The following is a 24540-nucleotide window of genomic DNA, read 5'->3' on the forward strand; positions in this document are numbered from 1 at the left end:
TTACCAAATGCGACTTATAGCAGTGACAAACATCCATTTGAATGTTGCTCAGTGACTTCAACGATCAGCTTATTGCAAACAAAAACAAATATTTTGTAGTGCTGACAAACATTACATGTGTCATCTGCATAGACAGTTTACCACATGCAATGATAAATCCACTAAATATATCAAACCAATCTTTAAATCGAAAAGGAAGATTGTGGATGAAATTAAAAATAATCATGTAGCCTAAAATATATTGCAGCATGCTGCATCATTATGGAGTAGTAGGCTTGGCTAGAAGCCTATTTCATAAACACAAGTCTTGTGAAAATAAGGGAGCAAATGTCCTAAATTCCCAATGCATTTTTTGACTTGCATTGTTTGAGTTTAGGAGTTCAAGGTCCATAAGGTACAGTATCATTTTCTCTAGAAATGGAAATCAATCTTAGCACTGCCATTGAGAGAGAATTTGGACCCCAAAGCATGTCCTGTGTTCCCTTCTACTTTCCTGCAGCTTCCTTCGCAAGAGTCTCCATCCCCTCCTCTTGATTAACAGCAGTGCCAGCAAAGAGCAGGGCTCAGGCATATTAGTGTCAAAAGGTGAGGAGGAAGACTATGGAGACTGGGGACAAACACGCAACTCCAAGCCTAAAATCCTATACCTCCTTGGCTAACATTTATTTCACAAACACGGAAACACCCTTCTCTTGCCATTTAAAAAAGTTCATTTGTAACAGCACCCATGCATTACAGGCAAAATTTGCAAAAGTGCTCAAAGACCGAATTTCCTTTGCCTCTTGGCTTTGGGACCTAAAGGTACTGGTATTTTAACTAGGCTTATCCAAAGCATCTGAACATATTAGTGCTTAATGAACATTGAAATAAATCAAAGCTAAAAACTTCCTAAAAGGACACAAAACTTGCTTGCTACAAACAACATGAGAGAGAGCAAATGCTAGTGACTGAACACAACACGTAAACACACAATCAGATGGGAACATATCCCAGAGGTTTCATTTAAGTATCAGTGCAGAGCTGAAGAAAAATAATTATGCACATAGTGTTACTGTAAATGACAGCTAATAAAACAGAAGGCTCAAATAATTGTTGCTGCTTCAGAGGGCAAGTAGGCAAACACAATCAGAGAGTAAACAACAAGTCATCGTGCAGAATTTCACTTCAAAAATCCCACTTCACTTAAATGGGACAATGAATTCTAATTAATAGGAAGCATTAGACTGGAACATAAGGCAGCAAACATCGCTAAAGAATAAACATATTCTCCCATGAAAGAAAATTTGCTCTGATCATGTTGTCAGGCTGACAGAAGCATCTTCCAGGAGCAAGTGGATGCAAATTATCAGCAGTGCTGTAATTACCATTCTCAGTACTTACACTTCCCCTGCCTCAAGAACAACTAAGCCTTAAGCATTAGCCAGGAGGACAGGAATAATGTCATGAAGCCACCTAGCAACTGTAATAACAACAACCTTTTGATACTTTCTGAATGGAGGAAAGCTGAGGAGTGTTAGGAGACTGGACTGATAGCTGGGCTATGGGATTATTTACAGGAGCTAAAACCATGCAGCCATACTCAAATCCTAGCTTTAGCTTGTCCAAGTGAACCTCATGAACAAGGGTTAACAACAGCTGGGATCCCCTGGCCTCCCCTGGCTGCTGTGACAACTCCCAGGTGGGATTTTAAATGGCAGTGTTTTGTAAGGGTTCCTCCAGCTGTTTGTTCTGCATCTCCTAGAAATTGCTCCTACCACCAAAGCAGCCAAGAGGAATGATTTCAACTTTATGGCCAGAAGAAGGCAGGTTACCAGCAACCAGTACCTGCTCGCTGCATCAAAGTATGCTGCCAAGTATAGCCACAGAGGAGCTCCTACACACCCTGTTCAACCAGGTTGTGGGATAGACACCTTTAAGGCACACCAGATGCCTGCACCAACTCACATCAGCATTTTGTGTCTTTGCACTGGGACACGGGAGGTCTCCTTGTAATCATTTCTATATCTAATAGGAAGAAAAGGTGAAGCAAGTACCTTGATATCCACCTATCATAACAAAAAACTCACAACATGAAAAAATCAAACATTTTTGTGTAGGAAATATGTACCTAAATGTCATTAAACACTTTCAGCTCAAACCTACCCTGAATTATGCCTGTGAAAATCATCATTCACTCACTTGAAGTGAGGCAAGATGTCCATTATCAGTTGATCCATATACTCTGCATAATTTATGAAGAGTAGGCAATCAACTAAATGCTAAGGTTAGAAGTAGCCATTAGAACTTAGGTGTTTCCTGCTGGAATTCTGTTAAAGTGTTCAAGTTACCAGGAAAAATAAAAATTAAAAAAAAAATCACCTAACTACAAAGGAACTTTCAAAAGAAGCATAAGATGCCATGTTCTGGATTTCCTAGAAATAGCCATTGATTATAGTAACAGTAGAGTTAGCCCACAGCTGTGATGCTGGAAAATCCCACTGCTTTTATTATTTGAACAGCCATGAAATAAGTTTCTGTAAATTAACCCTGAAAAGTAATGTATATTCCCAGGAGCTGCGGTAGAAGATACCATGGTCCCTCATGCTGTGTAACAGTTATACACACATTCAACGCTTTTATACTGTATACCATATATACAGTACACAGACTATAAAAAATATAGATCCCCTTCCTTATGATTCAGATTGAAATTAGATCTGATTATTAAGTTCTATTTTAATATTCCAGATTTTGGCAAGGAATAAAGTCACACAGCTTTGCCAGAGATGTCTTAGATTTGCTCATACGGCAGTTTTAAGAAAAAAAAATACAGACTGCAGGCCAAATTATGTTTTGAGTTATCAGGATTGCATAAGAGTCAGTGCATAATTTGGCCTGCAAGATCTGTAATTCTGAATTATGATAATGTTCAAGGCGGAAAGAACATAGATTGTCTTTAAATCAAGGGCTGGCAAGTTAGGAAGAAATACCATCTCTCTCCTGTAGACCAATCTAATGTGGTACTGTGCCACCAAATAAGGGCAAATAAGGAAGTCTGAACCCCTAAAGATCCCATTTTCAGAGTACATTTCAAGGGAAATAGTGATTATTAGCAGTATACATGTCCGGTAATGATCACAGCTTCAGGAATAGAGGAGGAAATCAATATAAATTAAGTGGGCTTAGCATTCTGCTGTTCACATTGTGTTCAGCAGCATATAAAACATCCTACCCTGCAAAATATCAGCTTGAACGGGAGATTAAGATGATGCTTTGCATTTTGCAGTACAGCTGATGTTAGCATCCATAAATTCCATAGAACTCTTTTTCCACATATTTTCATTCTTTACTCACTTCCTAGGGTGTTATGATTGCAATTCTGCCCATTTGGTGTTTGACAAAAATACCCATTGCTGTCACATAATCATGGAGCACGCTTTTCTCACTGCACAGCAGAGTCCTCAGCCAGCAGCCAACTGAGAGCAAGGCCACTTGTTTGCCCACAGAAATATCCTGCAACTTCAGAACAATTTCATGTGCTCAGCCAACAGCAGAATCATGGCCTGGATGAAATTCTCCTTCTAGGTTTTCTTACGGGTATCTGCTTAGTAGGTTTAGGTCAATTATCGTTGTCTATAAGGATCACACACACACATAGACCAAAAAAAAAAAAAAAAAAGGACATTTTGCTGTAAATTTCAAAGAAAGTTGGTGTAGTTGGTGTATTTATAATTTTTACTTTGAGTCTGTCTCCAAAATCCCTGGAAGTTTTCTTCATATACTAATCTGCCTGCTGGGAATAGAGCAAAAAAGCTTAGTTTTCAGTAGTCAAGATTCAAAATAAATTCACACTGGTATTTTGAAGCGCAGAATAAAAGAAGGAAAGGGGTAATGTGTAAAAGAGGAAAACAGTGGTACCATTTTGGGGGACTAGATCCATTACCACAGTTCAAGACTATGAGACCCAGAAATGGAAAGAAAAAAAAAAGATTCCATAAAAAGCAATCAGCATGTCACTTGGAGGAACTGCAACAACTTCAGCTACCCACATATGCAAGGAAAATACTGGTACAATTTGATTTTGGAAAGCTTTCATTGTCAATACTAAGAGAGAAAGGACTGACGACCCAGATCCAAACTGCCTTCCTTATTCTCACCCCAGATGAGTATAAGCTGGTTATTTAAATACTAACTTTAGAAGAGGCACTTGGAGTAAAAACTGAATTAAGTAGTACTGGCTGAGCAAGTTGCTTACCCAGCCCCTTTTCCCAACAGCACACCATTTGACAGGTCTCATCGCTCTGCATCACTCTGAGAAGGGGCCCAAAAAAGGCACTACATCAACAGAAATAAGAGGCAGCATCATGCAGCAGCAAGAGACTAAGCACCACACGCTGCCATTTAATGGAGAAAGATGATGCTTGCAGTCTTCCTGAGGGAAATTTTCAAGGGGCTGATTGCAGCTGCTATGACAACAAGTGGGAGGATGCGATGTCACACCACGACCCGAGCGACTGCCCTCGCATCATCCCAGTGCACGGCTCAACTTGCCAGCTGGGAAGCCAGTGGAGACCTCATTAAGTGCATCTGTTCAGTAATTACTACAACTTTCCCCTCACCATGCTTCCAACTTTGCACACAGCTACTGATGTAATCACGAGGGTTAACCTCCCTGGCCTGAATATTTTGAGCCTGTAGCTATCAGAAAACTGGGAATCAAGTTTCAGAAAAATCGCTAGTTACAACCTCTGTCATTGGGCAGGGAGAGTTTGGGAGGAAAAAATATCAGCAAATTCTTGACAGAGCCTTGGAAGCAATCTGTGGTAAAGCTGCCTGATTTACCTTCCTTTGTGTATACATCAGCCTCTTCTCTAACCTACAGCAGCACACATTTCTACCAGCAAAAACTGTCCGGAGACACATCCTTTGCTCATTTAAGTCACTGAAGTGCTCCCAACTGCAGTGGAGTGATGCAAATTTGGTGCTGGCCAGGATCCTACCTTTTGACTTGATTTGCACTTGTACAAATAAGCACAGGATGCGTCCAGGAGCTTTCTGCTTTGTCCCTCATGCATTTGGAGAAATGAGTTTGCATTTACACTACAACAGGAGAATGGGGCAGTTAGCACAGCACAAGGGTTTAAAATAGAAGATTTGAAGCAGAGATGCAAATCCTAAAAGGCTATTAGGTTTGAGAGCTCCTAGATGCTGGTCCTCACACCAGCAGTACAAGGAAGATGCAGACCTCTGTCTTTTGACACAGGAGAGGCAGCTGGTTGGGGCTGCAAGTGAGGGAAGGCTTCTCCCCATCAAAGCCTGCCTGCTCAGAAACAGGCCTGGCTGGCTGCCTAAAACTGAGCTCCAAACACACAGAGGAATTTATGCCTGCTTATTTGTTTTCAACTTTGGTTGTTCTAGAGTCTGAAATTTGTAATTAATCTCACTGCATCAGTCCAGAAGGCACTGGGAGCAGGACAAGTTGGCCAAAGACCAGAGAGAAAATAAAAGCGGGAACAATAACATTTTACACCATGGTAGGATGAGGTCCCTCCTGGTACAAAACAACCATCATTCGTTGTCTAGAGAACTGACTGCACTTCCTTCCCTCACAAGGTAGGAGTGGGAGGATAAATGACACAGCAGGTATGGGATCCGAAGCAAAGGAAATGGCAGTCTTCATTTCCAGCCATGTACTTCCATCTTTTGCCCTCTTTGCACCTTGCACTGGGGTCCCAGTGGCCCACAAGCCTAGTTTTCATAGCTATTTCCTACTAGTGCATCTTATCCCCTACAGACTGACTGGCTCAGGCCTTTTGGTGATGTTAGTCCTGAAGGTAGATCCAGAAGTGACAGACTGAGCACCAAGACCCAGACATATGCAATTCACCAACTTCCAAAAACATCATGTGAATGCTTTTTCAAGAAGCAGGAATGCTTCTTGACAGTGATGTTAATGACTTTATCCATCAACATCTCTCCGCTTCATCCAGGGCTCTGGAGGTTATTTTGCTCTAAGTGGAACTCAGCTACGGGTAACAGCAATGCCCATTCACTCATGTCAAAACTTACTTAAGTTCTTGCCATTCACAGCTTCTGAGACAAATAAAACCAAGAGGAGGAAAGAAAATAGTACTTTTGATGTGACCCTGCCACAGTGACCTGCAATCTGAGTCTGATCCAGTGTGTGCTGCCTATGAACCTGGCGTGCAGCCCTGCACAGTGGCCTCTCCCTCAAAGCCCCGGACACTCGCTGTGTTTCGGGATCCAAGACACACACAGCAGAGCACAGCTGTGAGCAGCAGGTAGGAGTGGTAAGGCAGCTCATCCACAGAAGCAAATGGGCTGAGCTCCATGAAAATACTGCCAAGCTTCTTGCCATGCAAGAACCAACACTGCAGTCTTTTCAGAGATCACTTACTTAGCTCACAGCAGTCCACCCTGAAACACCGATGGTACAGTGCCATGCCAAGTCCCTGTAGAGGCCATGGAAATCACCATCTCCACCCCTTTATAATAGCAACAAGAGGAATTCCTGTTGCCCATCGCTGTGCTCAGAGGAATGCCGCTCCACACAAGAGACCAGCTGGGTGTCCTACAAACACGCATGCCAGCAATGCAACTTCCCTTCAGGTGAATATTCAGGGCAGAGTAGATGAAAACCACTGTGGTTTGAAACTAAAACACAGCTTTGTAACCAAAAAAGCAGGAAAAAAAATCTCATTTTTAGCTTTATTTCACAATCTATTTGCTTGCAGGTTTCTTTAGGTAAAATTTTGAGAAGTAGGAGAAGGGGGGGTTATTTTCCTTACTAGTTCATTGTAACAGCATCAGACTTTGCTAAATCATATCTAACAACGTCATGTCCTATTGCAAGCTTCACTTTTTTTAATATTAATAAAATTGGATTCCTCAGTTCCTAGATACTAGACGAAAAAATGCTCCACTGTTTACACAGAATTGTTACTGCTTATCAGCTTTTATTGAGAAGGTATTCTCAGAGTATGGTCAGGAGAGAGAAAGGGAGGGGAAAAAGCGAAGTTTGGGATTTGTGTTTTTTTGTTGTTGTTTTGTTTTGTTTTTAAATATTTCATCTGTGATGTTATAACAAAGGCAATTATACATAGTTTAAGTACAAAGACAAAGAACAGCTATAATCCCCAACAGGAGTGGTTGTTATGCATTCCCCTTTCACTTCTTTGCCAGGGATGTTGTTTTTGCACAGGTAGAGATACCTTTTCTCCCTCCCCAGGAGTGAACTGACCCCACAGCCATTTCTCCCAGACCTCCTTTGAAGGAACGCTATGAGTGACATGCACACAGAATCAGTGACAGATCTGTCAACATCTTGCAATTACAGCATATTTTCATTCAAGCTGACTTTTTTATAAAAAGAAATTAAGGGCAGAAATAAAGTAAATCTCCATAATAACACACTGTATGTGCCTATGTATGGGCCGGGGGAGTCGTCTGCTAAAACCTGCCTCTTCAGTGTCTTGCAAAGTTGCTGTTCCCTTCAGAAGAAAAAACAACTCCAATAAAGCTGAAAATCAATACACAAAAACAATGCAGTTAACTATATTAGGAGCTGCTAAAATACACACCTCTCTGGGCAAAATGCAGTACACAAAGAGTGAAACTGCTCTTATTTACCCGGTTTCTTTCTACAATCTTTTTTTTTTTTTTAAAGTACTTTCTATTCAAGTTAATTTGAACATGGAGATCTTAACATAAAATCTTTCAAGAGAAAATAACCACAGTAGCATTTTCTTCAAAAATTAAGCGACACAGAGATGAAGGTATTATTTTCTTATTCTAAGAATTTTGAGCTCAGTATCTACTTTGCTTCCAATCTTCCCCATCCCCAACTCATACCAAGGCAACACACACACCCTCTCAAGCAACATTTGCTTTGACCACAACAGATTCCTGATATGAACTTGAGGAACCCACAAAGAACCCTACTTCGGGGTGTTCTTCACAGGTTGTACAGTGACACCCTTACAAGTGATATTGAAATAGGTTTCAAACCATGAACTGCAACCTAAGAAACTAGAAACATTAAGAAAACCATATTTTTTTAAAAATATTTCAAAGTAGGGGCTGAAAATGCCACTAAGCAGGACTCATATCTTTAGCAATAATTGAAGGAAGAACTTTTGCACATGAAATGGAGACAGGGTCCTCCTAAAGAAACTTTCCTGCAAGGTTTAGAAACAGCTGCTGTGAGCTAAACTAAGTGTTTCAGTTCCGTATCCCTCCTCCAATAACACTTCAGTTACAGCAGAACTCCCCATCACTTCAATTCATTCTAACTTATAAAAATAAATTTATTAGATAAATTTGGACAGGACACTTAAAACAGTGTTGCCAGGTGCTTCTGGATATGAAAAGCAGAGAGTGGGAGCTTTAATGAAGTTAGCTCTTAGTCATAGGAAGGTTATAAATGCAGAAAGAAAATACATTACTAATGTTTGTGTTTACCATTTTCCCAGGTTTAAAAGCAGTGGATGTTTCTCTGTCTTGCACCTTTAAAGAGATAATTACAGCAGCAAAGTCAATAACTAACACTGGTGTTCTGATTTAATAGTATTTCATTTACACAGGAGTGATGAAACAAAGTGCAGGACAAAAACAAAACAAAACAAAACAAAAAAACAGGCATGAGTTCCTCTTAATTTCTTTTCCTTTAAACTCAGCTGTTGTTCTGTATTTTTTTATTTTTTATTTTACTTTTAGCGCAGGAAAATTTAGCCAAAGTTAAACAAGAGCTCAAACACAATAACTTATATAATTAGGCTCTGAAACAGACTCTGAAATCTGCTGACAGAAACCAAGGAAAATAAAGATACTGAAGCCTTGATTAGAGATGTATTAAACTTTCTAGAGCAAATGAAATTGCCTGCTTCATCACAAACAGTCTCGCTAAATGGTGCGCTCTGTAGCTCTGGACCCAGTAAAGGGCTCCCTGTAGCTTCACTACAGTCCCTTTACATCACGCTTCCAGTGCCAAAAGGCCATAAGCACAACTTCCAAAACCACAAAAGAAATTCTCAGTGCGTGCGGAGCAGCACACCTCAGCCATCGTCATGGGCTCTGCCAAAACAGCAGTTGGCATCTGGAGGAGAGGGATTTGCAATCAGCTTTCTTTCTGTACAGAGTGATGAGGTATTGGCATACTTTTGCCTTTTAACATTGGAGGCCAGATACTTCTGCAGGGATCTGTGGAGGACTTGGGAAGTGCTGAGCTCCCACAGCTCTGATGTCCATCCACCAGCACTTTAAATCAGCGAGGGGAAAATTAGAGCTGCCTAGAAGCTGCTCTAAGTCGCACTGCTGTGTGAATGGATGCTGAGCATCTCCAGAGCCAGAAAGTCATAACTGCAGGCAATCAGCCAGGAGCACCAACCTTCTTCCATTCCCTGGCACCCTCACATTTGATTTCAGGCCTGGGTCTTTCACAAAGATTTTCATTAACTTTAATTGTAAATGATCATTTTTCAGAATGCTGTGATCCTTTCTTAGCAATTAGAATACTGGTGAATCAGTGCTGCTTTTGCATGCAAGTGGAAACACATTTATCTCAATCTAATATTACCCTGTTCCTCAAGAGTTTCGGTCTTTTCTCCCAACTGACATACTTCAATAGCAGATGCAGCAGCTCAACACTCTCCAAAACCTTCTTGCAGTACCTGAAACTAGCTATTTACACAAAAGCCTTATTTGATCCCGGAAAGTATATACCCATCCCCAACACTTTATTGTTGTTGTCAGATCTTTTGGGTACATTCATTTTCTTTAACATAGAGATTAACTAATACATGAACCACTCAGATCTGTCCACCACGCTGTGCTGGCAATACTAGATAACATGTTTACAGTGTTTTCATGGTTATGTGAGTCAATCCAATGCACATCTACCCAGATATAAAAATAAGTGTTATATAACACACAGTTCACAATCAATACGTTGGTTGTGTGCATCAAATAGAAGAAAACAGCACGTGGACTACTATGTAACAACTGTCCTAAGAAGCAAAAAAAACTGAAATTGCCTGAGTCATTTGGTCCAAAATTTGGTCTAGTTGTTTTGTGAGCACAAGTAGCAATAAAGACAACACAGTAACAAATACAGCAATCCTGCTTGTTTGTTCATGAACAAACAAATAATTAGGCAGTCATAAATGCTCAGCGTCTTCAGATAATGTTTTCTACTGGCTAGGCTCAAAAAGCAAATGTTTATCCTCCAGAATGACACAAATTGAAGAAATATCTCTATTAGTAATGATGATGAGAGATGGAGAGATTAAGGAGAAGGAGTTCAAAAGTCAGCATGCTGCAACTTAACCTGTGGAGGACTACCACCTTCCCAGAGAAACAAACTCAAAGTAGTATTTACCTGGCAGTTTCACCTTTAAAATGCTAAATGCACACTAACAGATCACTACACAAATATATTTTAGTGAAGCATACATTTCTGTCTCCATTTTTTTCAGTAAGTTTGGTGGTTGCAAAAATAAGTTTTCTGTGAAGCAGAGGATTAGATAAAACAGGTGCCACCTCCCACACCAACAAAAAGCTTGCATTCATCATTATTAGATGAAACCGTGACCCAGTTATACTAGTACAAATCAGAAAAGACTTCCAAGATTTCACAACTGCAAGGAAGTAGAACCTCTGCCACCTAAAAGGTATTGAGGGGGATTTGTATTGATTGTTTGTTCCACATAAGTTATCCATATATACTAAATTGGATTTCATTTGAAGATTAAAATGCTATAAAAGTGTGTTTTAGGAAGTATTGTGTTTTATATAGCATAGCCTTGTGAGATGGGCAGTTTTAGCAGGGTAGCCTGCTTAGGAAATTCTCCAATTTTAACTTCTGCACAGCAAGACTCCTGGAAAAAAACACAGACACTTGTTGCTTTGAGAAGCCTCACTTTTCCCCAAGACAGTGAACATAATAAATTGCATTCTTCAAACAGCTACAAGAGAAACAAACAGTCCTAAAATTCCTAATCTCTCCTCACATCTTTCCTTCCCCCAGCAATTCGCTTCTTGTATTGGAGAGAGGCAATGAGAATGATTATATATATTTTTATACAACCTAAGAAATGACAAAAGGTTCCAGAATTTGGAAACACTTGCTAAGACAACAAAGAAATATTGGAAACAAAACCAAGGCTCCCAAGGGTTGTGTTACTGGGCTCATCGGAAGGAAACACAGCAAGCAGGTTGGAAATGCTCAGTCCTGAAACAGTGGCTTTCCTGAGATAAGGTTCCAAAACAAGAAGTTCTGCAAACAACTCAGTGAACTCCTGCCAAAACCCAGGGAGAGGATTTACAGTGACTGCGTTTCACAGACAAGTTTCTTAGAAAGAATTAAATATAGAAGGCATAATGGGGAAAAAAAAATGTTTCAGGGCATCTATACATTTTAAAGGTATGCAGGGAGAAAAAGCAACTGTGAGCAACAACTGTCTTTTACCTGAAGCTGCAGAAAGAGAGGAAAGAAGCAGAAGAGAAAATGAAGGAAAGAAGGGGATTTAAATCCAGCTCACCAATTGTAAAGCTATAGCCATCGATGCTGAAAGTAGCACTCCGGCATTTTTTAAATCCTTCCTTTCTGCTGCTTGGCTCTGTCATGATCCTGCCAGCTTGTTCTTTCAGCAGCAGCCGCTCTCTCCCCCCTGGAAGCAGCACGCTCGAGCTCGCTCTGAGCTGCCCTTGAATATCTGTGCCAGCACGCACACCCAACTTCACACATCTCCCAGTGCGGGGAGCCCAATCCGAGAGGCATGCACCCAGCCGCTTTCTCCTCCCCCAGACACTCTCACTGGAATCTCACCGACATGCCTGCCCACAGTTTAACCACCGGTTAGAGGCTCCGGTACCAAACCAGCAGTCAATTAGTGAGAAACTACCTAGTCAATAAGCCAGCTGTATCTGTCAAATCTCTGCGTAGGAGTTCCGTGTAAAATTAAAAAAAAAAAAAAAAAAAAAAAAAAAGATGAAGGGTTAGATTTTTGCTATGATCTACCCACTGATGCGCCTCGTATTCCCTGCCTTGCTTCAGTCCCTGCTTCTGTGACTCCTCTTGCTCAGGGGGACTTCTGGCTTGCTGCAAATTGTGCTCAGATTTCAGCCCTTCAGATAGAAGCGATGTGTTTTAATCATTCAGGATATAATGAATCAACCTAAGATTAGAGTACACCATCAATCATCCACTTCTTATACTAACGGCAAGTCTCTTGAAACACAACAAGCAGCAGAGTACAAAAGATTATCAGTAAAAACGTAAGTGACCATGAGAAAACAGCAAAAGTGATTTAGCAGTAATGATGATAAACTGAGTAAAATGTACATGCACACACAAAGAGAAGTCTTTCAAGCTCTTCCTCCTCCTCCTGCTGGTTCATCACATGGCTTATAAACCTCTCTGCATTTTTTTATTTTTTTAAGTTAAAAGCTATGTTCAGAAAACTGCAGCACATCACTGAGAAAGGAAAGCAGGTCATCCCCTTCCTATGAACAGACAAAACTAAGGGTTAAGGCTGATGAAGTTTTCCCAGAAGGCTTACAGCAAGCCAAGTTTTTATAAATAGGTATCCGAGAAAGCACTGTCAATGTCTTAATGATTCCAGTTCACGTAAATCTGTGCAGGAGCCCCACCACCACACACACGTACACTTTTAGTGTGTGTTGGTATAGAAACAGGGCTACTGAAGTGCCCCCATTTTGCAGGTTCCAAAGAACAGAAGTAAATTGCAGGCAAATTCATGAGGTTCTGCACTGCTCATTGTTGAAATGACATGGAATCACTACTTTTCAGGAAGACTGCCATCAAAATTATAGCAGAGAGAGTCTGCTAAAAGCTTGCCCAAGGCACACCAAAAGGTTTACAAAATATCAGCAAGCCTGGTCTGTGTTTAAGGTATAAACCTCAGCCCTACCTTAGTTTGACAAAAGCTTAAGTTAGATAGAAATATTGCACTCTAAATCCCCTCTCTTCAAAGGAAGGATGAGAGCCACTGCTGAGCTCCCGTACAGTTAATTTAAATTCCACTTAATTCTAGCCCAGTCAAGAGCCTCAGCCAAACAGACTTTTTTGTTAACTTTTTTTTAATGATTTGGCTGATCAATAACACAAGACAAGTTCATTAAGAAAAAAGCTGTTAGTGGGTGCATTTTTTACAGAAAGCAGGACCTGGTCTTCCAATTTTCTTGGCCTTTCAAGACTGAAGTGCGAAATAGCAATATCTGAGACACAACGGTTCCATCACTCGCACCTGCAATTATATGTAACCTCAGAAGGGCAGGCACAACTCAGCAGTTTTAAAAAGGTGCTGCTCTGTAGGCAGCCACTGCAATGAAAAATTTTCAAGCAGCTTATTCGACTCCATCATTTAGCTGCCTTTCCTGAACAATATAAAAGCAGCCTGAGTATAAAGTGCTTCTAAGGAATCATTTTCTCTGTCACTGGTTATATAGGTCACTCACCTACATAAGCACCAATGATCCGCCTAGGAAAGCAAAGGCATAGAGAATTACACTGTATCTAGAAAGCATAAAGTTAAGTGTTATCTAAAGGAAAGGTGAAAAGTAGAACTGTCAGGTTTGGTTGTTTGTTTTGTTTGTTGATTTTTTTTGTGGTGTTTTGTTTTTGTTGTTGTTGTTGTTTTATGTCTGATTTTTCTTTAAACCATAAAGCGTTGGTTCATCAAAAAATTGTGGAAAGATACCAATGATGATCATGAAGTTTCAGTCAAGTTTCTTAGTTCCAGGAGAGACTTCATTAAAAGTCAAACAAAACAAAAAGCCCACAGCCTTGTTTGCTCCCTGGTTTGGACCACGCACTCATGTAGGATGCAGGAGAGTTGTATTGGCATTTCTGTTCTCAGGAGAACACCCTGATCACAAAGCAATCACCACGCTGATCATTTCTCATCCTCTTTGGAGCATCACTCACTTTCTAAAGATTACCAGAGAGAAAAGGACTCAGACATTCAGCAGCTGTGTACACCTGGATTACCTTGCAGAGAATCACAGAATCACAGAATCATAGAATCACAGACATTGATCAAGTTCCAATTAATATGAAATTGTTACGATTATTTGAATTAATATTTTTTTTAAGTTCAAAACAATCATCTCCCCCAAGGAAGAGCAAAGACAGCTACTCAGCAGGGAAAACTGGTAAAATAAGGCTAGAAGCTGATATCCCCTATTCCTGTAGAGTATCCTAAACTGGCTGTTTGCAGTGTGATGTTCTCTCCCTTCAAAACTTTAGAAGTACTCACTTCAGGGTGAAAAGGAACATGTAAGCTTTTCAAGATGGATATACTTTCTTTCCTGCTCCAGTAAAAATATAATCTGGCTCGTCAAAGAATTAACAAATTTTATCAGTAACTTGCTACCTGATCCTACCTGATTCTTCATGTTTTGCTGCTAAGCTCTTGGCTAAATTTCAGTTTTGCCATTTACATTCTGCTCTCCTGAACAATCCCTACAGATTTGTTCGGGGTACAGTACATTTTCTACCTTGCACTGCCAGGCAGTACCAATATAAATCGTTAGACAGTTCTTGCGGCTGCAGTTCAGTGCCGTGTAGAGCAATCCATGTATGTCATTTGTAAACCACCTGGGGATCCTTTGAGATGAAAAGCACAGTGTGAATTGAAAATATTTATTATTATTGCTGTAAACAGACAACGTATCCATGGTAACATTTAATTCGTCAATACATAAAACAGCAATTATTTTAATATTTTCCCCTTCACTTTTCAATGTCTAGAAGAGTTTGTATATTTTCAGGAAGTCTGTTTTAATCAAACATCGTATCAAATGAAATCAGTGATCTGTCCAAGCTTCCATTCTCCAACATACATGCTAGAGGAAGTCTCAAAAAAAAAAAAAAAAAAAAAAAAAAAAAAGCAGTCACCTAGTCACCTAAAACACAAACACTGTCTTCCTATCCCCAGGCAGTCTATTTCTGCCTTGGAGTAAAAGCAGGTACACGGTTCACACAACTTTGTCTCAGCAAGACTGAAAGATTTTTAATTGCACTTTAAACCCAAATGTTTCCCCAAACAAATTCTGAAAATTAGTTGCATATAGAAAAACTTGTACGTATCAGCTCAAAGTCATGGCTTGTTCTTTCAGTTGCACATCCCTGGTTCTTGTATTGTGAGAAAGAGAAAATGAAAGTGCGAAGTAAAATCTTTACCCCACAGAAGTCAAGGGCAAAACTCCCACTCACTCCAGCAGCTCTGGAGCTCTGTCCTCCCAGTTTTCCATCCCTGTGCTCCTGTTGACCCTGTCCCCAGTGCAATCAAATTTCATCGGAGCAATGATGAATTTATACCTCAGGCAATCATGCTTTTGTAGAGACTGCCACTGAAGTAAAGAAAGTTAGGAGCTCTGAATTTTTGTCTTTTGAGAAATGTCTCAGGTACCCTAAATTAATTGACAACTTGAATTTGAATATTAAGAACAAAAATACAACCATAGGGGGTCAGACCAAAGATTCATTTAGCAGTATCCTATATCCAGCTCTGCATCATATGTCCATTATTGCCAGAACAATAGATGTTCAGAAAATGATAAAGGTACTAAAAATGGTTAAGAACAAGGCAAACTACAGTGACACAATAAATCCAACCACTTCCATCACAGGTATCTTCTGAGCCAGCTGTATTTTCTGTGTGTTCATAGGCTGTCAGAAATTTTCTGTTCAATCAGCTTAAATCCTTCAGCATCCACAGCATCTGCAGCATCCTTCAGCAGGAATGTCCACAGATCAGATAAACGCTGTATGAAAGCTTCTTGCTTTTGAAACTTTCTCCTCCTAGCTACTTGATTGCTCTTCAGCTTACTACTCCCTTTGGTAAGGATATCAATTCTGAAGCCTTCTGACTATGTAACCAAAATTGAGGACTGGTTACGTGGAGGCAGAGGGGTCCCCAGATTCAGGATTGCCAGTACTGAGAAATCCTTGGGATTATGGGTTCCAGTGCATGGACTGCAGAACCACCAGGCAGGTCCTACAGAATCGTGCCTCGGATTCAGGAAAATTTCAGGAAATAAGGTGTTCCGAACGATGTTTCCAGTTTTCAAAGCAAGTGTTTTTGATAGCAGTCTTACAGAGGGCTCCTCTCATCTCTACTGTCAGTGTTGCTTGAAAACATTTAACATCCCAAAGAAGAACTCAGCACTTTTCAGGACTGAACAGGATTCATCAAGAATTGATGAATCTCAAGAAAACACCTTAGAGCTTCAAAGAAGAAGTTAAGCTGAAATCCCCTGAGGTTCTTGGTGTATTTCTCACAAGCAACAATGCAGTTACATATTGTAAGTTGTTTATGAAGATACTGCATTCTTCCCTGACGGCTCCTTTATTTTATTGTTTCCTAGAAGTACTCCATCTGCATGTTACAACGATTTTATCAGAAGGTGTCACTGTCAGGAATATCCACTACATTTAGGTTATTTTTAGGCATGACAGCCAGAAGGCAATATGACTTTTTAATGCTCGTCTGTTCTGATTTTTTTCTGCTTGCTTCAAGCTTCACCATTTTCTCCCTTACCAAAGGCTGACAAAAGGAACAGTCTCCAGTGTACTGGAGCATTGTTTTGGTGTATTCTATTTTATATTTCCTATCACACATTCATTTTGTGTCATTTAAAATGACATCATACTGTGGGATAAAAATCCAAATGCATCTGATAAATTCTGGGCACAGGAAAGGAAAGAAAAGTGTGGTAGTATTATTCTGAACTTGGATTTCATCTCAGCTCTTTCAAGCAGTTGTGCAACTGAAGAAATGCATTGTTTTCTTTAGAAACACAGGAAGAATCTTTACCATCTACTTTTAGGCACCAAGCTGAGGTGTCTAAGACAGGAACCCTGAGGCTTCCCTTGCAGTGAGCAGCCAAACCCAAATGTGATTCCAAGGTCCTAAAATCTGAATCGCTCTCCAGAGAAGGTCTCCCCTTAGAGGATCAAGGCCTCTAAGATCTCAAAGAGGGAACTTAGTGAGGAGACCTAAGTTAAGCAGTAGGAACCCTGTCAAAGACTTACACTTGCTCCAGATAGCCTGCAGATAGTAACATGGTGAATTGTGATCCTCATCCAACTAACTGCAATCCAGAAACAGCAAGGTCCATCTTTTGCAATGTATCCAGGAAAAATACAGTATGATACTGTAGCTTGTTAATACATCTTTCCAGTGGAATCTAGACATATGCTAAATCAGATGTTGGGAAAGAGGCTGTAGCAGGAAACAAGAGCATGAAGGTTTTGAAAAATCCCTGTAAATACACCTAGCATGAGCTGTTTCCTTCACACACCAAATTACAGTCCCTAGCACTTTGAAAGCCAAAATCATCCCTGCCTGTGGGTGTAGTTCCACTTTTTAAATGAGATTTATTTTTTTTAAACAAATAGAATTTCAACAAATACAATTTCAACAACAAAACATTTCTAATGCCCTAATTCCACTCTTGCCTAAGCAGTGCTGCTGATCCAATTTCAATTTGCCTTTATGTTTTAATTTAATTTTTTGGTCTCATTTTGCACACTACTGAAGTATGATTCTCCAATGTAATATGATTCTCCATATTACAGCAGGCATTCTTGAAAGCAATTCAACCAAAATCAGAACCAATAAAAATTATACCATTACACAACAGAATAAAGCTAGTGGTAACAGTGTCAAAAACAGGTTTCAAAAAAAAAATAATGCTACATGATTTTGCCACGTACACGGCTGACTTCTCACAACATTCCTGGGACTATCCTGCAATTAAAGCAATAGTGAAAGATTTTCTTTTCCACAAAGATTTCTGATCCTCTTAGTACTTGCACCATAAATTTACTTTGTTGGTAGATTTGACTTTACTCCTTCTCACTATCCCTCTTAAAAGTCAAGAGAGCATAGAGAGACATGGACCAGTTAGCACACACATCCAAATCACTGCATCATGTTTGATTCCTTGGCAGTCGTCATTGTCCCTGTTGCTTTGGGCTGTGGACAGTCATATTCAAAAAAAAAAAAAAAAACTTATTTCATAAAGTCATTCATTGCACCACTAGTATGGTTGTTTTTTTGTTTGTTTGTTTGTGTAACAGGGGGTTAGCTAGTCACCATCCTAAAGGAGCAAAGAGCATTACTTCTCCCTATTTTTATATACTTTGTATATATGCCTGATTTTCTCTGTATTGTACATGTTACTTCTGGCTGAATTTTACACTTTATCCTTTCCATACCACTACTAAAGTAATGAAATGTTCAAGTTGTCAGATTCTCTCTTTACTACCTAAAAAAAAAAAAAAAAAACGGGTAAAAATGACAACCTAACACCCTATATGTGCTCCAAACCACTCCCTTCCCAAGTCAGTTGTTCCCCCTTCAATCATACCAATACGAGCAAGAAAAACAAGCAACAGTTCCAACTGCTCTTTGCAGGTGTCCAAAACTCGACCGCCCTTTATAACCACACAGTTCCTAGGCACAAGCTTTTTTGGGCAGATCAAGCCGTCCTTGATGTTAAATGAACACAGCTTATATTTTATTTGCAGAACTGGTTGTTCTCTCCTTGTTGATACAGATACACTTGAATAAATGGAAATTAAGCTGCAAAAAGGTGGTTTGATGCGTACACACAACACACCCACACAACACACAAGCACATACACAAACACCTTTTCATACCATGTACAATCATAATATAGATGATTGTTCTTCTACAGCTCTTGAGAGAAAGGAGAAAGGCAGAGCAAAGCTGTCTTGTCCCAAGAAAAAATTTAATCAGCAAATACTACCCTGAAAGTGAAGGGGGGAGAAGGGGTTTCTACACTATTTACTTCAGGCATAACAATAAGTGCTGAATTAAAGTGCATGGTCTCTCTGGGTTCCCCATACAGTTAATGCAGAGATGGAGGCCATAGCACAGGGTATGAGTGACCTGTGCCAGACCTAGCAACATTATGTATGCAACAAATTTACTTGTGTCAAAACTAATCAATTCTATTGCTAAAAACTAGGTTTCAATAATACTTTAAGCATCAGTATATTTAAGGGAATGTTAGTGAAGAGAAGCTTCCTTTTAGTTACATACAGTTAAGGCTAATATTTTATTTCTAATCTAAAGTCAGAGATTCAACAAGCATATTTTTCATAGTTAAAATTCTATTGTTGTCTAAATCCTTAACGCTTATGAGATTTCCATTTATCTCATTACTTTAATCTGTTGTTTTTTTTAATTATATGAATGCGAGTGTATTGAGAATTGCTTTTTTTATGAAATGCATAAAGCTCCATCTTCTTAAAAAAAAAAAAAAAAGAAAGAAAAAGGGAAACTAGTTCAAAAATGTCATACTATTTTAAGCATGAGAGACCCAATGCATAATATCATTCCATTTGGCAGCCATCTGCCCTTTACTTCCTGCTAACCTGATCTGTGCTAAATCTCTGTACCACAAATGGCAACTTTCATCCCGAGACCTCGAACTGTTAGCAAACTACCTTTAAAAAGTGTGGGAAGCTTAAAACACTCATTTAGATTCTAAGCATTTGAAAAGTAGGCTCCCGTCTAAGCTAATCAAGTAGACACCTTCTATAATCATGGAAGAGGCACAGATACCTCCAGAGATGGAGTCTCTCTACACAGTTTTAGTTTGAGCAGAGAGGGAGCCTAGCTAACCAGCTTATATGTTTGCCTAAAAATTGGGACTGTGGCCTTAGTGAAGCTGAATCATGCCCTGAATGATCAGTACCAGGAGAGAACCAAGTAATCCAATTTCAGGTTGGAAATAGTAAGCATTCACCATTCTACAGGCTCCTTCAGAATTGCTACCCCAATGACAAAGTGGAAGTTTGTGGTTGTCCATGCCCAAGAAGCAAGGACTTTCCAACAGTAAGCTGCCTATTCAAAGTCTGGTAATCTTGTGCCTGTGCACACATACATACAACAAAATTATTAATAAATTTAATAAAACATCAAGTGGACAACTGCCTCCATAAACCTACTTCCTATTGGCATCTTGTTCCCATCCCACTCAAACGCCAAGAGCAGAACAGGTATTGCCTGAAAGCCACCTAAATACCTCTGCAGCCGTGTAAATTGTTTACCTTGTGTTAGGGAGTACCGTTGGGGGGGGGCGGGTAGGGAGAGAGAACTCCTTGAAGAGGTTCATGTATCAGGAATATTCTTTCCTCATTGTACCTCCAAACTCTTGGTGGTTCTAGTAGAATCTGGGACTAGCAGAGTCGGTGGATTTTACTATGTGCATGGATGTAAAGCAGTTTGTCTTCTTAGTGCAACTTCATCATAGCTCATTCTTCAACAAAATGATGCCTTACCATTTTTTCTGCCCACTAAATCAATTTCAGTGCTAAGGACACTCAGACCACGTTGAAATATGAGAACTGGTAAGGATCATCACAACCACAACCTCACAATCATAGGCAATAAAAATAAAGACTTTTAGCTCATCTGCTTCTTTAACCGTGCACACCCCAGGCCACCAGGCAGTCTCACACACCAAAATAATCTACAGAGCTTCAATATGAAATTTGCCAAAGAACACTGACGGAAGACCAAAGGCAGGACACCCAAGACAGCAGTAGTACTTTCAGTAGGAGCTTTTTAAGGTGAGAATTTCCAGAAGATTCGAGCAAGCCTGCCCCTCTCCACATTTCAAGGGAGATAAAAAATGAATAGGCAAGCAAGTCAACAAGCACAGAAATGGTCTACACTAATCTCACATAAAAGAAAAAATCCTTCCTGACCCCAGCTCTGGGGCATGAGTTTAGTGCTGAGAAGCAGAGATTATCCATTATCATTGGGAAACTTATTTTAGTTCAATTGTACCTATGTTTAGAGCAAGTATCCACAAACTCATGTCTTAAGAAAAGCAGAATTCGTAGTAAATAAGTACACATTTCAGAGAGGTGATGCATGAGGCAATTTAGCCTTGAAAATTAGCTAGAGAGAAAGACTTTTATGTTGTTATGCTGACAGAAGTACTTGGCATATATTATTGCTGATTGGTAGACTCTTGAGCAATCTCTTTCAATTATGTGTCTGATAACAGAATCCTAATACCAAGAACTCAAACAGAACCAGCAGACTTCAAGAAGTAATGTGGGAAGAAATTAATTTCATTTAGATTCATGTAGCCTTCCCACACTTCTTGCAAATCGTGGGCCAAGAAAATAGTTGTTTATAACCTCTCCATTTGACAGTTGTTTCAAGTTTATTTGTCAGCACACATCTGCAGCCATATCAAGAGGACAAGGTAAAATGGCCACTATGTCTAGCAAAGCAGGGAAGACCCCAAATTCATCTATGAATCTTTAGCATTTGGACGTGAATAGAAGGATTTATTTTACTTTCATATTATTTTTAACTCCATTTTTTAAGCAACAAATGTTGCTGTATTCATTTCCATATAGCATTAGTTTTCTCTTCCGTCTATGGAATGGAATTAAAATATTCCTTTGTATGAAGAATCAACTTCTCACAGTAATAATTTCAGTAAATTAAAACAATTAGCAGAAAGACTGACATTGATTTAATGACCTCAATCTTCATGAAAGTGAAGGTGGGAGAGGCTGATTTGGAGTGAACCAAAGTGAACAGCAACACAGGATTTCCTTATAATCAACTTTCAGAAGCAGCCAAGTCAGCCATTGATACAGAAGAGAGTGGTTCCCCATCCTTCCTCATCCTCCTCCCTGATGCACTGTCCTGTCTTCTCCTTTGGTACAGCTAATTCATTTCACTTTAACAGCAAAGACATGCTGAGACAGGCCAGAAGAGCACCAGAGTTCAGGGAAGGTGCTGAATGTTTGGCTGAAATGATGCCAATATTCATACTTGAACACACTGATTTATTTAATATTATATGATTTCCTTCCTCCTCCTCCCCCACCCCTTTTTTTTTAAGGGGCTACTCTCACAAGAGTCTGCTATATTGACCCCAACGTAAAATTAAGGTTCCCTTTCTTCAAGAGGAAGCGAGAAGGATGCAGAGTAAAGATGAGATGACGCAAGAGAGAAGCAGGACCACAATGGCTGAGGTTGGAAGGGACCTCTAAAGATGATCTGGTCCAATCCCCCTGCCAAGTAGGGTCATCTAGAGCACATTGCACAGGATGGCATCTGGGCAGGTTTTGTATATCTACAGAGGAGACTCCACAGACTCTCTGGGCAACCTGTTCTAGTGCTCTGTCACCCTCACAGTAAAGAAGTGTCTGTGTCCTTTCAGTTATAGATGGCTGGAAGATCTAATCAACTGATCCACTGCATCCTTAGCTAAACAGTTTTTGTATTTGCTTTATAGCTTTGGAACATCTTCCCTGTATAAAAAGTCCTGAAGGATAATCCACTCAAACCTGTACAGTTATCTCAAAAAAATAAATAAAAAAAAAAAAAAAAAGTCCCTGGAAATGCACAAGGCAGTCTTGTCTCTGAATCTAGGCTTCTGATGGTATTTCACCTCAACAGAGGGCCTCTTGGCCTGGGATCCAAGGTGCCTTGCTGCAATTCTTATTACACATCATGGCTGGACTGTGTCAGTACTGAACCACCTCTAGGAGCTCTCAGCTAAGAGATAAAATAGTTAGCTTGGCAGAAATAATTCGTCAACTCGAATGCCTCTAACAAGGCCAAAAATGTAGTAACCAGATGATAAATGCATTTTCCATCTATCATCATAAAACCTAGCAAGGCCTGTCTTTCTCAGGGGACAAAGTTCATTGGAAGCCATAAAGATTTCAGCTTTAGCAAACTCAAAGGACTGCCTGCTCCCAGAGCTCATAAGGGTACGGAGGCCTGATAAAGTTACATAGCACCAGGGCCTTGGGGACACTGATAGGTCTTAACAGCCCTGACCAGCCTCACCTGGGACCTCCCCAACACCTCTGCCCATGGCCCCAGTTGATCCATTTCAGCTCAACCCAGAGCCACCAGGTCCAGCCTAAGCTTAGTTGTAGATGGCCTGGCTCTGGTCCCACCTCTTGGATGAACCTCAGGCCTACACTTTTAGGTAGTTCATCCCCTGAATAGACACCTTGTGTGGACATTACAGCTCTTCTCCAGCCCTGTGTTGTGGAGATACATGGGACCTCTGAACATCCTTGGCTCTAGCCCTGTCTCCAGCTCTAGCCGGACTCGGCTCATCTCCTCTCCTCACATATTACCAGCCTTCCTCCCTGTCTCAGACCCCCAGGACAGCACTCCATGGGTCATCCATGGCTCCTGCTTCTCCTGCTTTAGGGGGTTACCAGCCCTCACTGCTCCCTGACACAGAAAGGGAGTCTTTTGCAAGCATATACACTATAAATGATAATAAATGTAAAAGGAGAGTGCTTGAGATTTTCAACATGGAAAAAAAGCAGGCAGGCTAGACTTCTTTTTAATTGTCATACAGATACAGTGCATCCACGTTCCTCCCAGTTCAAATGACCCTGCTAATGTCACAGCCACACTTTTTCTTCACAGTAATTATCACATTGGTCATGCCATCAGAGGTGTCAAGAGAAAGACCAGGGCCTGAGGCAACTAGTCTTAGAGCTACCAAAAGATTGCAAAGATGTTCAATTCAGCTCAGCATAATTCCTACAGTCTCTGCTCTTCTTGCTAGAGACTAAAAGATACAGGCAGATAGATAAACGGCCAAAGTGTTCTGGATTTTCAAAAATCTCACCTGATTGATGGAAAAAAAAAGAATTTGTTACCTTATTTTTAAGGTGTAAAAATTCTAGACCTACTCTTTAGGAAAGAATAATAAGCCAATAAACTGTCAAAATAGTAAACAAACTATTGAAAGAAAACTGCAGCACACATAAAACCCACAGATCCCAGCAGCATAAGTTTTGTATGTGCTTGGGTCCCAGAGGTTCAAAAGTGCATGTAATAAGAAAAAAATATATATGTTCATGTATTAACTAGTGTTAAGATGGAAAACTTTTATCCCAATTTTTCTTATGCATTCACAAAAGCCTTGCACTTTGGGACTTGCTAGAATACTTCATTATTCAGAAAAAGATGGTTTTGGAAAAAAAACTTTTGGAAAAAACACTGAATCTAATTACTCCAAGATATGTTATGGAACATGAGTGTTGAGTAAATATGTCAACTGCTGAATTCATTACCTTCTAGTAGATTAATAACATGTTCCAGTTTCAACTTAAGGACTTTTTAAATCAGAAATGTGACTAAAAAACTTAGCTGAGACACCAAAAACTTGTTTTCAAAAAGCATATTTCAATTAAAATTTCTTCTGACCAATTTACTTTAAAATATTTAAGAAATAGTAAAATCCTGAAAGCAAGTGAAATTGTGTTGTATTCCTATAACTATACTGTAAATTTAGCTTGACAAATCTTTGTAGTGATATATGAAAGACATCTTAAATTAAGTCATCCTGGTCTCTTTGATGCTCTTCATACTAAATAATTATTCCTTCCATCTTGCTTTACAACCCAATTTGAAGTAGAAAATAAGATCTCCCACAAAGAACAGTGGATTTCCTTCAGCTAGAGTCATAAATATGAC

General features: G+C 39.8%; 1 protein-coding gene across 11 annotated transcripts in view; it reads right to left on the reverse strand.

Moving 5' to 3' along the window:
• PDE1C (phosphodiesterase 1C) overlaps nt 1-11919 on the reverse strand; it is a 318847-nt gene extending 306928 nt beyond the window's left edge. For 2 of the 11 annotated variants that reach the window (XM_040546315.1, XM_040546316.1), the window contains exon 1: nt 11538-11917. In XM_040546315.1, the coding sequence (XP_040402249.1) occupies nt 11538-11622 (85 nt within the window). In that variant the 5' untranslated portion in view covers nt 11623-11917. Of the gene's footprint in view, nt 1-11537 lie in introns of all 11 variants that reach the window. The other 9 variants (XM_040546317.1, XM_040546318.1, XM_040546323.1 and 6 more) reach the window with 6 other exon arrangements.
• Between the last annotated feature and the right edge of the window lie 12621 nt (nt 11920-24540).

The sequence above is a fragment of the Cygnus olor genome, chromosome 2, assembly GCF_009769625.2.
Source record: "Cygnus olor isolate bCygOlo1 chromosome 2, bCygOlo1.pri.v2, whole genome shotgun sequence".
NCBI classification, from domain to species: domain Eukaryota; kingdom Metazoa; phylum Chordata; class Aves; order Anseriformes; family Anatidae; genus Cygnus; species Cygnus olor.